The 14,773-nt window shown below is 41.4% G+C and overlaps 1 protein-coding gene across 4 annotated transcripts in view; it reads left to right on the top strand.

The window, feature by feature from the left end:
- Window positions 1-14,773, top strand: part of LUZP2 (leucine zipper protein 2) — a 287,595-nt gene that overhangs the window by 150,954 nt on the left and 121,868 nt on the right. For all 4 annotated transcript variants that reach the window (XM_053389373.1, XM_053389393.1, XM_053389383.1 and 1 more), the window contains exon 5: window positions 9,297-9,359. In XM_053389373.1, the coding sequence (XP_053245348.1) occupies window positions 9,297-9,359 (63 nt within the window). The remainder of the gene's footprint in view (window positions 1-9,296; window positions 9,360-14,773) is intronic.

A 14,773-nucleotide genomic window follows, 5' to 3' on the forward strand; every position in this document is an offset into this window, starting at 1 on the left:
ACTGCCCGAGGTGGGAATTTAACCATTATCAATAAGGCATCATTGCTGTTAGTAATTTTTGGTGCAACATAAATCTCATCCCGAATGCTGGATATGAAACTCTTTGTGTTGTTTACATTAATAATTAGCTTGAAATGTGTACATGCTGCTGAAAAGGAGTCAATAATTACTTGTCTGTCCTCTAAAGCATAAGGTACTAGGGCTTAATCATCCACTAATGATAGCACCTGAACTATTTCTTCAAATACCTTACTTTTGCTAGGAGCTTTTCAAGGTTAAATAGATTACCATCTGCTCTAAATCAGATCTTTATTCTCACATTAACATCATGGAAGGCCTTCAGAAGCATAGTAGCAAAACTGTGCAGTAAAAAGAATTAGTGCACGATCACATCCCTAGTTGTAGTTTCAGAAGAGAATGGGAAAACACCATCTTTCTCCATCAGTCTATCGTTCCATTGCAAGATTGCCTCACCTCTGTGTTAAATCCCTCTGGGCAGCTGAATATAGCAAGTCAATTTAAGATGGAGTCTCTGTAGAAAGTACCAAAGGCCTTTGTAAAAGTCACTCCACATTTAATGTAGCACACATTTCCTAGATGTCCCAAATTATCCACTGGACAAGTAATGGAAGGAGCCTGTCCACCACATGTCTCTATGAGTTTACAGAAACACACTTCTCTTTTAAACACTATGGTGGCACTGATCGCTAAGAGATCCAAGGAGAAAACATGGAAAACATGCCAGGTGAAGTGGTCCTCAGTATAACAGGCAACTAGTTTAGATTAGTGCTTTCTGTAGATATGGGTTAAATATCTGCCCAATTTTGCATTCTGGGCAGGACCTCAAATTGTGTCGGGAGTTTTTCTAGAATTTCAGTGGTTTTATTCTGAAAACAGTATGTGAAGCCTGATGTAGCTCAGAGATAGTCCTGAAATGATCGGCTCCCACATGCCCAAGGCGTTGGTGCAATGAGACTGTGATGCTGTGATCCAGAAGAGGCAAGAGCTTGTCTTGAAAGAAGAGCATTATAACAACTTGCAGAAAAATTTAAAGGTTCTCATGTTGAAAGACGTGAGTGGGACATTTTATATATTGTACCTCGGGTGGGGTAAAAATCATGTTTTGAACAACATTTTAACCAAAGCCATTTCCCGCCCCTGGGGAGATGACGTTGTGAGCTGGAAGCAAGCCCTCCCCATGCGCATGGGGTGGGATAGCCCCTGCGCCATTGGTTGGTCCTCGGCCATGTCATCCCAAGGCTGTCCAATCCGGATGGTCCGGGGGCATGACATGGGCTATTTAAACTGCCCACGGCCGAGGACATGTTCCTTTACTCCCTGGTATTCCATTAAAGGAATCTGAGGGGTGTGCTCTCTGTCCAAAGCCCCAGAAGGGCCATGGCACAACCCCTAGTGGTGACCCTGGGGGAGTTCCTAGTTGATGTGCATCAGCAGAGCTCCCCCTTCTGGTAGTTAACCCTTCCAAGACTCCTGCAGACACGCAAGAGTCAGATATAGTTGTGTGGTTTCCTTTTTTAAAAAAAGTAATATTTATTAAAGTTTTAAAGGTTACAAAAAGAAAAAAGAGAAAACACCAAGTTAAGCAAAAACAAGACAACACATCACAATAAGGAAAAAGAAAAAAAAGAAAAAAAACAGAAAAAACAGAAAAATAGAAACAATTAAAAAACACAACAAACCTTCCCATAACTTATCTTTCATTTGCTTGTTTCCTTGACCTCCTCACACCTCCCTTTTTTGTATTCTAGTTCGGTTAGCTATTTCAGCAAATCCTTTCCATCTTTCCCAGTTTTTGTCCTATAATTTATCTTAATATAGTGTAACTTTACTTTCCCTCCTTTCACCAATTAACAGTCTATTTTTACTTAATCCTTTATAACATTTATGCTAAAACCACATAACTTCATTCCAACATCCTTCTAACATTCCTTAATTTTACAATGTTTCTGTAAATAAACTTTAAATTTCTTCCAATCTTCTTCCACCGACTCTTCTCCCTGGTCTCGGATTCTGCCAGTCATTTCCGCCAGTTCCATGTAGTCCATCACCTTCATCTGCCATTCTTCCCGGGTGGGTAGATCTTGTGTCTTCCAGTACTTTGCAATAAGTATTCCTGCTGCTGTTGTAGCATACATAAAGAAAGTTCTATCCTTCTTTGGCACCAATTGACCAATCATGCCCAGGAGAAAGGCCTCTGGTTTCTTCAGAAAGGTATATTTAATACCTTTTTCATTTCATTATAGATCATCTCCCAGAAAGTCTTAATCCTTGGGCATGTCCACCAAAGGTGAAAGAATGTACCTTCAGTCTCTTTACATTTCCAACATTTATTATCAGGCAAATGGTAAATTTTAGCGAGCTTGACTGGTGTCATGTACCACCTGTAGATCATTTTCATTAAATTCTCTCTTAAGGCATTACATGCCGTAAACTTCATACCTGTGGTCCATAACTGTTCCCAGTCAGCCATCATAATGTTGTGTCCAACATCTTGTGCCCATTTAATCATAACAGACTTCACCGTTTCATCCTGAGTGTTCCATTTCAACAGCAAGTTATACATTCTTGACAAATTCTTAACTTTGGGATCTAACAACTCTGTTTCCAATTTTGATTTTTCCACCTGGAAGCCAACTTTTTTGTCCTAGTTGTGTGGTTTCCAAAGCCACTTCCGGCCTGCCCAGGAGGTGGGGTTGCGGGCTTCACGCCCACCCCACATGAGCGGGGGCTGGTCGCAGCCCCCGCGAGAGCAGGGGAATCCCAGTCGGGTCTGCCCCCCCTAGCCAGCCAATCAGCTGGCTGGCTGGGGGGGCATGGCCTACCCTATTTAGGGCCGGCACGGAGGGGGCTCACCCTCTTTTCGCCGGCTCACCCCCACGTTTTCCCACCCTCCCTCCCTTTAACTAGGCTTAGGTAGGTCTTTGACTTTGCTATGGACTTCGGTCTGTCGCCGCAAGGGGCATGGTAGGAATTTTTCCCAATTGGCGATTTCTGGCCTTTTGGTTTTTCGCCTACCTCGTAGCAACTCGTCACAACTTCTTGGCATTGGCGGTAGGCATTGGTAAGAAGGGGTTAAGAGGATGTGTGGGGGGGGAGGAACGCCATCACCTCCCCCCAGCGACCGAAGGGTGGTCCGTTAAAGGACTCCGGGGGGCGTGGCCCTGTCCGAAGCCTATGGAGGTGAGGGCCAAAGGCACGCCCCAGAGCGGTGACCCGGGGGAGCTCCTAGTCGACGTGCCTTGGCAGGAGACTCCCCCGATATAAGGTTAACCCTTCCCCGTGTCTCCAGCAAATGGGCTGGAGCCGGATAGTCGTTAGGACCAATGCCTAAGCCAATGCCTCTCATTCCTGAAATTCAATAAAGTTGTGGCCTAATTCGCCCAATTAACCTTAAATTATGGTGTCTCGTGTCTTTATTTATCCTGGTGGGGGGCGGGAACTCGCCACGCAATGCCTAAGCCAATACCACTCACATTCCGTAACCAATAAAGCTGTGGCCTTTTTCACCCATTAACCTAAAATACTGTTTCATGTGTCTTTATTCCACTTCCAGGGAGGGTTTGGGACCTTGCCACGCGATGGAATGGGTTGAGTCAGGAATCTGCAGCCAAAGGAAAACCGAAAGACAAATTACTACACCTATGCAAAAGTTATTTGTAAGGCAAAAAAAGCTGCAATGATTACCAAAGAGTAAACATAGTCATTTTAAACCCTTTGGGGGGTGCACCAGATGCTATAGTTTCACCCTATATGGCAAACAAGACCAAAGGCAAGGAAGTGAAACAACAGTAATGAGAATACGCAGTTATAATATCAGGCAAAATCTAGATTTATGCCAATGTATGCAATGGGGATCTCCTTCCTACCCCTTTTAAGAGGGTCCACAGCCCTCCAAAACAAATTGGAAGGCTGTGGTGGACTGGATACAGGACAGGAGAAAGGGTAAGTCCAATTTCGCTCAAGCAGAAATGTGTTGTGCAAGTGGGGTACCACAATTGGATATCACCCGATACATGGGTATCTTACTAGCCATCTTATGTGTTAAGTAAATGCCTTCTAGAATCACATCATCACCATTTACACACAGTCTATTTTTCAGGGGTGAAAATGGTTTAATTTGAATTTTTCAAGGTCTAAAGCCTGTTATAATAAAGGTCAGGAAATGAAAAATAACCTTCATTTCCTATAATAAGTATAATAAGGTTGGAAACACAAACACACAGTTTTGTGTAGCATTGAGTGCTTGTCTCCTAGAAACATAATGTCATTGTCCTTCGATAAAACTGAAAAAAATACAGAATCCAGATAATGTGCTATATTCCCAGATTTTTAAATGGCAGCCTTAATTTAAATATAGAGATGCATGAAATCCTCCTGAGATGTGCTGCTAATCTTATTTAAGAGCTTTTAAAGTACTCTTGAACTGCCTACCAATGTTTTGCCTTAGAAAGAACAGATAAATCCTTCAGATTTGGTCCTTTTTCCTGTGTTGGTGCAACAAAATTCACTAATGAGAGCATATTGTTAAATAATAAGCTGTCAACATACAAGTGAGTCAGCAGTGCAATGCAGTGACTAATAAGGCTACTGCAATTACATGTTGCATCAATAGAAGTGCAGGGTCCAGAACACAAGAAGTATTGGTGCTACTCTATTATGTCTTAGGTGGACCTCAACTGGAAAGTGTGTTCTCCATAACAGAGAGCACGTGTTGCGGTTGGGAGAACAAGCCACCCTGCCTGTTACTGGGCAGATTTTGGCAGGAACCCAAGCCTTTAAGTGGTTAAATTGGGTTGCTGGGGAGTTTTGATTGTTGCCAATTTGGAGGAGGGGTCAGAGTCTTTAAATACAGGACGCGCAATGTTGGGCGTCCTCTTGGCCATTTTGCATCAGATCACCCGCCCTCCTTCCCTTTAATAGGGGGGTGTGTCTTGATTGCTTGACCTTGCTATGCCTGTCATGGGGTTGTCCGCCTTGGAGCGGGGGCCTGGTAGGAATTTTGCCATCTGGCTATTGGCTGGTGCCATTTGGTTTTTGCCTACTGCGTAGCAAATCATCACAACTTGTAAGGTTGGTGGTTAGGCATTGGTTAAATTGGTTCTTGGAGGGGTAAGTGCCTGCCCCTCCAAATGGTGCGGAAAGGGAATTCTGTTAAAGGAATCCAGGGGCTTGCCATTATTTTCGTCCTTGTCCCTGGCATCGGACTTGCAAGCCCCACAGGAACATGAGGGTGAGAAGTGAGGGACTGATGCCCAGCTTCATTTTCTCACCCAATACTTGTTTCCCACGCTGGCTTCCGTTGGTGTCCAGAAGGCCAGCTCTGTCCCTGAGGGCAAGGACAGATAGTCATAACCAATGCCTAAGCAACCACTCACATTTTTTTGTATTTTGAATAAAGTTGTGGCCAAAATTATGCCAAAAATTGATGTGTGAAGTGTGACTTTTTCGGTGGGTGGCATTGTGGGACTCAACACGCAACACTGTGTCCAGTTCTGGGTACCACAGTTGAAAGGAGATGTTGACAAACTAGAACATTTCCAGAGAAGGAAGTAAGAGATACGGAGGGGCTGGAGACCAAATGCTAAGAAGAAAGGTTGGACAAGGTTGTTTAACCTGGAGAAGCGATAAATAAAAGTGGTTGCATCTAACATAGCACTGTGTGAATGTTCCATCAGTACAATGATTTCTGCTTGTGCAACTTAATGTTCTACCCAAGGTACCACTGTAGGCATATATGTAATTGAAATTTAGACACACACCCCTTGACTCAGTTTGCAGGGGTCCTCTTGGAGCTCTTCACAAAATATTTTTGCTTTAACAACTCTGAACAATTTGGTATCAGCTAACTCGGCTACCTTACTACTCCACAAGCTGACCTCTCCACTTATTTCTTGAATACTATGGGTTGAGTTGTTTTAAAATGTTGAGTGAGGCAATCCCTAGTACAATGAAGAAAGTGTGTATAGGATGTAGCCTGAGTGTATTTCTTAGCTAAATAATTTCACATTTACACCTTAACAACTGTTTCCTTTTAGTTTGTTTTTCTGTTTCATGGTTGAAAACGTAACAGGTTTGAAGTATTTCCCACCATGCCACGATGATCCGGGTAGCTGATCTCTTACCACTTCTGTGTTGCTTATATAGTTCATCTCAGTAATACATCATTAGTTTCTGATCTCAATTTTGCCCAGATGATTTAAAAAGGGGATTGCTCATTATATGAAAACAAGCGCAGAGACCCATCACAGATAATCTTGTGAGTTGCAGTTAAGACCCAGACATCTGACAAAATCATTGCCTATGCATCTTTCAAGAAGACAAGAGGAAAATTAGTGCAACTGAAGAGGGAATTAGCAGGAGAGATTCAGTAAATAGTGCTTAGAATGATCTTACTTCAGGGCTTTTGAAGTCACTTAAGAAAAATGTGTGAAATGAATTTACTTCATCAGGTTGTTCTGACTTATTGGAAGTGAGGTGTGAATGCCAAGAGGCTTTTCCTTACAGACTTAAGAAGCTATAAGTAAAGGTAAAGGTACCCCTGCCCGTACGGGCCAGTCTTGACAGACTCTAGGGTTGTGCGCCCATCTCACTCAAGAGGCCGGGGGCCAGCGCTGTCCGGAGACACTTCCGGGTCACATGGCCAGCGTGACATCGCTGCTCTGGCGAGCCAGAGCCGCACACGGAAACGCCGTTTACCTTCCCGCTAGTAAGCGGTCCCTATTTATCTACTTGCACGCGGGGGTGCTTTCAAACTGCTAGGTTGGCAGGCGCTGGGATCGAGCAACGGGAGCGCACCCCGCCGCGGGGATTCGAACCGCCGACCTTTCGATCGGCAAGCCCTAGGCGCTGAGGCTTTTACCCACAGCGCCACCCGCGTCCCGTCAAGAAGCTATAAAGAGGAATGTTATTCATGGAATTAAGCTGGTTGACAGAGTACAATAATACAGTTATAGTGAGATAAATCTATTGAATTTAAAAATCTGTATCTAGATACCTAGCTATAACACCATAGTTACTAATCCTCACATGCAAATTCCTTGCCTCAGGGGCGCCTCTCTGAGAGCTGTTGACTGGCAGCATCCAGCTGCTAGCAAGCGAAGACTCCTTCAGTCTTGGGCTCAGAGAAGTCCAGCTGCTTAGGCCCCTTCACTTGCCTCACAGGACCAATTCAGGAGCTGTTGTCTGGCAACTACCAATTGACATGAAGGGAAGACTTCCTTTCATTATGGGTTGTGTGAGATCCATCTGCTCAGCCTCACTCCCTTGCCTCAGGACACCTTAGGGAGCTGCTCACTGGCATACCAGGGAAGATCAATGATGATGACAGGAAACGCTGTCTGAGTAATCTTGGTTTCCTTTGGACACCATGCAATTTCTGTTCCTGACCTCAATTTGTGTGTGATTTTTATTTTGAGAATTTTTTGTAAGCCACTTCATCAGGGTCTGAAGTCTACAAAGGGGGTGGGGTACAAGTATTCTACATAAATAATAAAATACAAACATTACAGAAATCCTTGAAGGAATCATACAGAAACCACAATCAATCATGTATAACTGAACAGATATAAAATATGAGAAGTCCCACATGCAACCCTGAGACGGGAGTGAGAGGAATGTGGGACAGTGTATTCCTCCTGACCAAGTAACATATATGGTAGAGAAATGCAAATAACTATGGCACTGCATATTAGTCAATATTTTATCATATGGTTTATTCTGAGCATTAATAAGATGTTTGTAAGAAGTATGATAGCTGCCCTATCACATGACAAAAAGCTAAGTGAATGCCATCGTCATAGGCTTTATACATGGAACGTATTATTTTGTTTTGATTTTTTCTGAAATAATGGATCTCTTTTAGTCTGAGCACATTAAGGCAATGGAGAGTATCATAATCAATCATATTTAAGTCTGAGATTTTATTCCAAAGATTTTCCATCAAGTAATGAAAAAACAAATTGCATTCAAGAAGATCAAAAGGGAGAGAAAATTAGGAGAAGTTCTCTTTATTGTGGTGCAGAGTTTTTGATGCACTTACCTTGCTTGAAAGTGACTTTGTGAATGTTATTTATTTCATTTTACAAATGATACCACCAGTGGTGTGAACTCTGCAGCCCTGGTCCCCAGACTTCAGTTACAGTCCAGGGGAACATGACAAGAGGCAACTCCTCCCATGGGGCTTTGCATTTTTTTAAAAGGAAGAATGGACATTGAGGGAGGCTGCAAAATACTGGAGAAATGCTTGCTGGAAGAGAAATCACATTTATCCTTCGGGGCTCACAGTGATAAAATAAGCTAAAAATTCTGCCTCCGTGGATAATCTAAAGAAATTATTGATTGACCCAAGAATGAGATAGAAAAGGTGTGTGGGGGGGGGACTTTCAAGAAACTGGAGGACAGATTTTGGCACAGCATTAGGGTTTGTTTGCTTTTCTCATGTTCAACTCTAATAATTTTCTTTGTAGGCTATTAGATGCTAGTTATATAGGTAGGACTGGAATAAAGGGAGAAAAACAGAATTCTGAAAAAGGGATAAGATGATGTGAGAAGAGATAAAATTGTCCCCATCAGGAGTTGGAGTGTCAGAAGAAACATTTCTAGTCAAAACTCTCTGGTCTGCTAAAGTAGCCTTCCCTGTGTAGAAAGGTTTTCTTTAAAAAAATAATAGATCATTTCAATGTGTGCTCTCAAATATGTCCTGAAGTAGTATAGTCCCCAGAAAAAACAGCAATGTGTTGTGTTTTGTCCATGCCTGTGTTATATACGACAGAAAATATAGTCTTGCATTGTATTCTGGGATCATAGTATAATATATCCACTATAATCTCCTCAAGGTAAAGCATCTTTCCAAAGGGAATTACTCTCTCTTCTACCTCCCCACCCAACCTAGAGAATGATAAGAATGAGAACCAAATGCTCCAAAATTTATCCTGTTTAACTAATGCTCATCCATTTGTTATGCGAGTTTTTCTGAGGGAGACACCTGCCAAATTTTGCCACACACTCCACATTCTGCTATACATTCCAGTTTCCTTTTTCTGCTGTCTAGCCATCTTCAACCTTGTTATCACTAAAAGTAGCCCAAGTTGTTATATAGGACTTCTTCCAATGTTTCATCAAAGAGTGTTAATAGTGGTTGGGCGGACAGAGAAGAATCCCCTTTCTAAAAGGTACTCAGGTAAAAGTTGATCTATAAAAAGTATAAGATGCCTCTCTCTTGGGAGTTTTTGGGTGAATTTATGGCAATCAATTAAAAGGTTATTTTTCATTTTTAGATTAACTTTTTGAAGACTGAAATGGAAAGGAAGAGCAAAATGATCAGGGATCTTCAAAACGAGGTAAGAGGATGCTTAGTTGTCAGAAATATACCTAAAATACGTCCATCGTTAATGATAGTGTACAATTACTGTATATGAAATATCTGTATTTGTTTCTGTGGAATTGAATAAAAAGTTACAGAGATTGGATGCCTGGGGTATTTACAATACCCAGTTTCTATTCTGCCATATTTTTACACCTCGTTCCTTTGAGCAACCTGGCCCCATTCTAGGGAAATAGTCTTTGCTGACTCCAGTTAACCCCTTAATGATATATTGTGCAACATTCTATCTTATGTTCAAGGCCTGAAGTTTGAAATCTGTAGCCAAGGGATGGGCGACCTGTGGCCTGCCAAGTGTTAGGAGTTGTAGTCCAGCAGCATTTGTTGGCCAAGAGGTTAGCCATCCCCACTCTATCCCACCTGCCTTGTTGTTAATTCTGTCCTGGAATTTTAGTGCTAATCTGGCATGCTTCTGATATCTGATTATCTTCTGGTGACTTGTATCTTTGGTAAGCCTGCCTTTCCCAGGTTTTTCCTGTTATGATAGCATGCCTGTTCCAAACTCCTGTCTGCTTGTTTTTCATGAAATCTGCATTTCCCCTCCACTGGTTTTTCTTGTCCTGGGTTCTTTGTCCCTGCCCTGACTGAAAAATGAACATTCAGAAATAACTATGTCTGTTTGCCTTAAATTCACATTTTAGTGAATGGTTTTCTTATGGCTTAGATATAATAATGGATTTTTAACTTTATGTTCTGAAACAGGAGGAAACAAGTATTTGAAATTCTCTATAGTAAGACTGATTCTCGATAGGGTTGCCATATTTCAAACAGTGAAAAGCCAGCCAGAAAAGTTTTGCAAATTTGCAAAAAATGACATTTTTGAGCTTTTATTTTGGTAAATGGCACAAACGACCCTGGCAACATGTGTTGCCATACGTCCAGATTTCCCTGGACTTTTTTTTTTTTTTACTGATTTCTGTCCTGACACTACTGCCGACTACAGTGTTCCGAATATGTCCGAGAAATTCCAGACGTATGGCAACCCTAAACAGGTTCTATTGTCTTTCAAAAAACAAGAGAGAAAGAAAGAATGTACAATTGAAAATGGGAACTATCGAGTTTTGCTTATATTACATCATATTCCCAGCACAATCCTACTCAGATGTAAGTTCCACTGAGTTCAGTGCTTCATTTCTTTGAGTGTATGAATAAACAGTATTTCTCAAAGCAATCAAGTTCTATTAAGTCCAAATTCAAATAATTCACCAGCTCTGTGGTGAGATGTTGTTTGTGAGAAGTTGTTGCCTCACCGTTTAAGGGCATTTACAGTAGGCTTGTGAATCCGCTCCATTTTTAAAGAAGTGGCTATGTTTTGCTGATTTATTTATTTTTGTATAAATATTTATACACAACTCCCCCCCCATGAGATGCTCAAAGTGAGTCACAAACACAGTAAATAATAACAATAAAATCAGTGTAAAAACTTGTGAAAAACAGAAGCATCAGGAACAAAATTCTGTGAATTGGTCAATGAAAAAAGCATCTTTAAACAAAACAATTTTGAGCCATCTTTAAAGTTTCATTTTTTCCAGTCAGTTCACTGCATTTCTGCATCAGAAATTTTATTTTAGGTTCACATGGAAATTCGTATGCAGTTGGCGTGCTTTTCTCCTAAGATACACATTTTTGCAAGAGATTTTCCCTAACATCATTTACTGTATCAAAATCATTTATCTGGCAGCTTTAAAAAAAAAAGTCAAGGTGGTTTAAAATAATCTAAAATAAAAATCCATGAAAAAAGCTCAGCACATGCAGTGAATGCAATATAGCGTTTGCAAGTAACTTAGTGGAGCAGCTGAGAGGAATGAGTGAATAAATATGTGCCAGAAGCCTATCATCACTGGCTCCTGACTCACTTCAGAGGGGATGCAAATGACACAGGGTGGCATTACAATAGAGAAAAGCCCTCTCCCTGATCACTGCCAAATGGGTTTCTGCAGGCTGTCGTATGACGCAGAGGGCCTCACTTGCAGACCTTAGTGATCAGGCAGGAATATACAGACATTCTTGTACTATTTTCACCAAAATACACACTTTCCCCCAATATATACCTATATGTACACATGCATTTGGATGGAGAACAGCATCTCCAAAATCACAGCAGTGCAAATTTCAAAGGATAATTCCATTTTGGTTTGGGAAGCACAAATTAGGTAGGTTCACATTAAAATGCAAAGAAACAAATTTCTCCCCCATCTCTACAGAGTTGGTATCATAAACACCAAAAATACCTGCATTGTATTTCGTTGTTTTTAAGCTGCCTGTTTTCAGGTAAAGGTGATATTAAGAAATAACTCAATTTAGGTTTCTTCAAACCATTTGAAATCATTTTAGCACATTTTGGGGTTTGCAGCTCCTCCAGCTGTGTGAAGTATTTGATCCCTGGTAGCATAAAGAGCTTTGATCTTCTCTGCCACTTTATATTATATATCAGCTTGGTTGAAGCATTTGTCACCCACCAGCTCCTGCGAGACAATTTCATTTTCTACCTGCAATCTCTCAAGCCTCTTTGGGATGGGAAATGCGCTAAAATGTCTCTTGGGGAGTCATACAAAAATCTATGTTCTCCTTTCACATAAAACGCTTTAAAAGACGCATAAAAATAAAAGGTATGAAATGGAAGCTTATGGCTGCTTTGGGACTGCTTGCATCGGTTCACCTAAACGCTTAGCGGTGCCTAATGAATTTTGATGAATGCTATTCTTTAAACAAGACTGGAACTTCGCAGTGCTTTCATCAGCATGTTTCAGTGAACAAAAATGCAAAGCACTGGCCTTTTTGTAAACATCCTTGTCGCCTGGATGCACTGCTAACTCTGTGGTCATACTTTTCTGTAAGCTTGGGAAGTTTAGCTTTACCACCTTTAATAACCCCAAGGAAGCAAAGAAATATTCCATGTTATGATTGTTCACAAGGGATCAAAAGAATAACCTTTTCTGTTGTTGGAAATTGAATGGGGCGATTATTTGGTTGTTTATATGTGCAATGCAGTTGTCAGGGAACTGCCATTGGAGCTAGAGGCGGAGGGAAGGCTCCAGAGGGATGCCGGAGAGGGTCCCAGTAGGGAGAGAGGCAGCCCATCTGCTGGGGAAGGAAATCAGTGTAACACCAGTGGAGAAGGGGGGCAGATGGGGGAATCAGAGAGGAGGCTCCAGGACTCCTCGCCGGAGACCAGCAGGGAGAGCACGGGTCCTCCGCTGCCCACGCCCTCCCTGCGCAAAAGACTTCCGCGCAGGGAGAGTAGGAGGAGACTTGGCGTCAAAGAACTTCTTTGCTGGAACAGGTTCAAGAAACGCCCACTGACGGATTCTGCCAGCGACTGAGACAGTCACAAAGTGAAGGGCTGTCCAGACAGAAAGGGTTCAACCAGGTAACCTAGCCAGGAGTGGCGGCAACTTACGCACGAGCAACCCCTAGAACCATTACAGCAGTCTCACAAGGTTTGCTGATGAAAAGCCTTGAGTCATACTGACAGTCAAACTTTAGTGGCCATGCTATGGGTGGTCACTGAATCAAAACCCAAAGGAAACTATGGTTGTGCTAAAAGCCAATGCCTGGTGATCTGAGTACACCGTATCAGTAGGCACCCAACTAGCTCAACCCATGGGAGAGGAGCTAAAAGTAAGCAGTGGCTGATTAAAACCCATATGTGCTGTGAGGTCGTGAGTTAAATTCCCTTTGATTGATTGGGTAGGTTCTTTTCCCTGACCTTTGACATCTGATATGTGTGCTTTCAGAGCCTCCTCTATTCTTGTGGCTGTAATCTGTTTAATTCCCCACTCTTTAATTGTTGTAACCCACCCTGGGACTTGCTGGTGAAGGGTAGGTAATATATTTAATAGTAATAGTAATAATAGTAATACCATGGTTGGTGCATTATAGCTGTGGTAGGTTTCTGAGGCTGGAGGGGGCAAGCAAAAGTCTCCTGAGTGTGGGAGCTATAGCATAGGTGGATATGACTGCAAGGCTCAGAACACAGGAAATATGACCACTTGCAAAATCAAACTAAAGTTTAAAAGATTGGTTTTAATTCTCATTAAAACATGTGCCACCAGGAGTGTACCTACCAGATACTTGCTTTTTTTTTTTTAAAGAGCATATTGTTTGACATGCTGGGCCTTACTGCTATATAGTAAATTAAATGTAATTAAAAGTGCTGTTTGCAATGCAATCAAGCAAAGTTTAAATAGAAATGGGAATGGAAAATATAAGCAGTTCCCAAGGAAATGCATGTGTAAACATATAGATGTTGTTCTTGGATTCTTCAGGACCTGTTAATAAATATTCCAGGCAAACAGCTGAACACAAAAGGGTGCCATATCTCCATCTTGATGCCCAAAACCTGCTGCTAGCAGAGTACAGCCTAGAATCCCTTAAGTTTGAGTGGTGGGGTGGGAGTTGAAGCTGCCTGAACCAGTTTGTTATACTGACGCTAGTTATATTTTTTTGTATCTCAATGGGAAGGGGGCAACACAAAAGTGATGGGTAGGTTCATCCTATTTTCTCTGAAATCAACCACAGCACAGGATCAATGAGTCATTTATCTTACCCAGTGCTTTTTTCTAAAAAAAAAAAATGTTTAGGGGTACTCTAATTTTGACTCAAGAAAACCACAATTTTATAGTTCAAATCAGGAAAAATAAAAGTACAAAGATTCACAAAATGTTTGGGGGTATGCGTCCCCCTGCGTCCCCCCCAGAAAAAAGCACTGATCTTACCTATCACCAGGATTAACTGGTTCAGTTAATCCTGAGACAAAGACCTGAGGAACTCAAATAAGATCAAATATTTTTGTAAGTCAAAAATCCTAGCATGCCATTTTCCAGTGTCGGCAGATATAGTTTTGGTTTTAAAAAAGAACAAACCCTCACAAAGTTGTAGAAAAAACTTATTACATTTTTCACCCCATAGTTAATGTAAGTGAAAAGCAATCCTTACATTAAAGGAAATAGAAAAAAATTGCTTATGTGGGATTAATGGTACCGGCAAAATCTTTGTGATGAATTGCATTGATTCTGCCTGAAAGAGTTTCCTATATATAATTTTTAAAGGCTGCTTGCCAAAGATGCTTGTAGGCAGGCATACGATGCAAGCTAAGAACTCTGGCCTATCTATAGTTTATTTATATTTATACTATATATACGGATAGGTTTCCTTTTCAGATGCTTTCCAATGTGGAACACAAAATTAAACATACAATTTAACATTCAATTTAAAATTAAACTGTAAACTATAATTAAAAAAGAAAAAGTCCAGAAGGCTAGCGATAGAAAAGTATGATCAGTACAGCATGTCTTGCCTGCAATCTTTTGCAGGCTGACTAAAAGGTGAGCCCCACTGAACATAGTGAAACCTTTGAGTAAATACATAGGA

Source organism: Podarcis raffonei, chromosome 1, assembly GCF_027172205.1.
Source record: "Podarcis raffonei isolate rPodRaf1 chromosome 1, rPodRaf1.pri, whole genome shotgun sequence".
Taxonomy (NCBI): domain Eukaryota; kingdom Metazoa; phylum Chordata; class Lepidosauria; order Squamata; family Lacertidae; genus Podarcis; species Podarcis raffonei.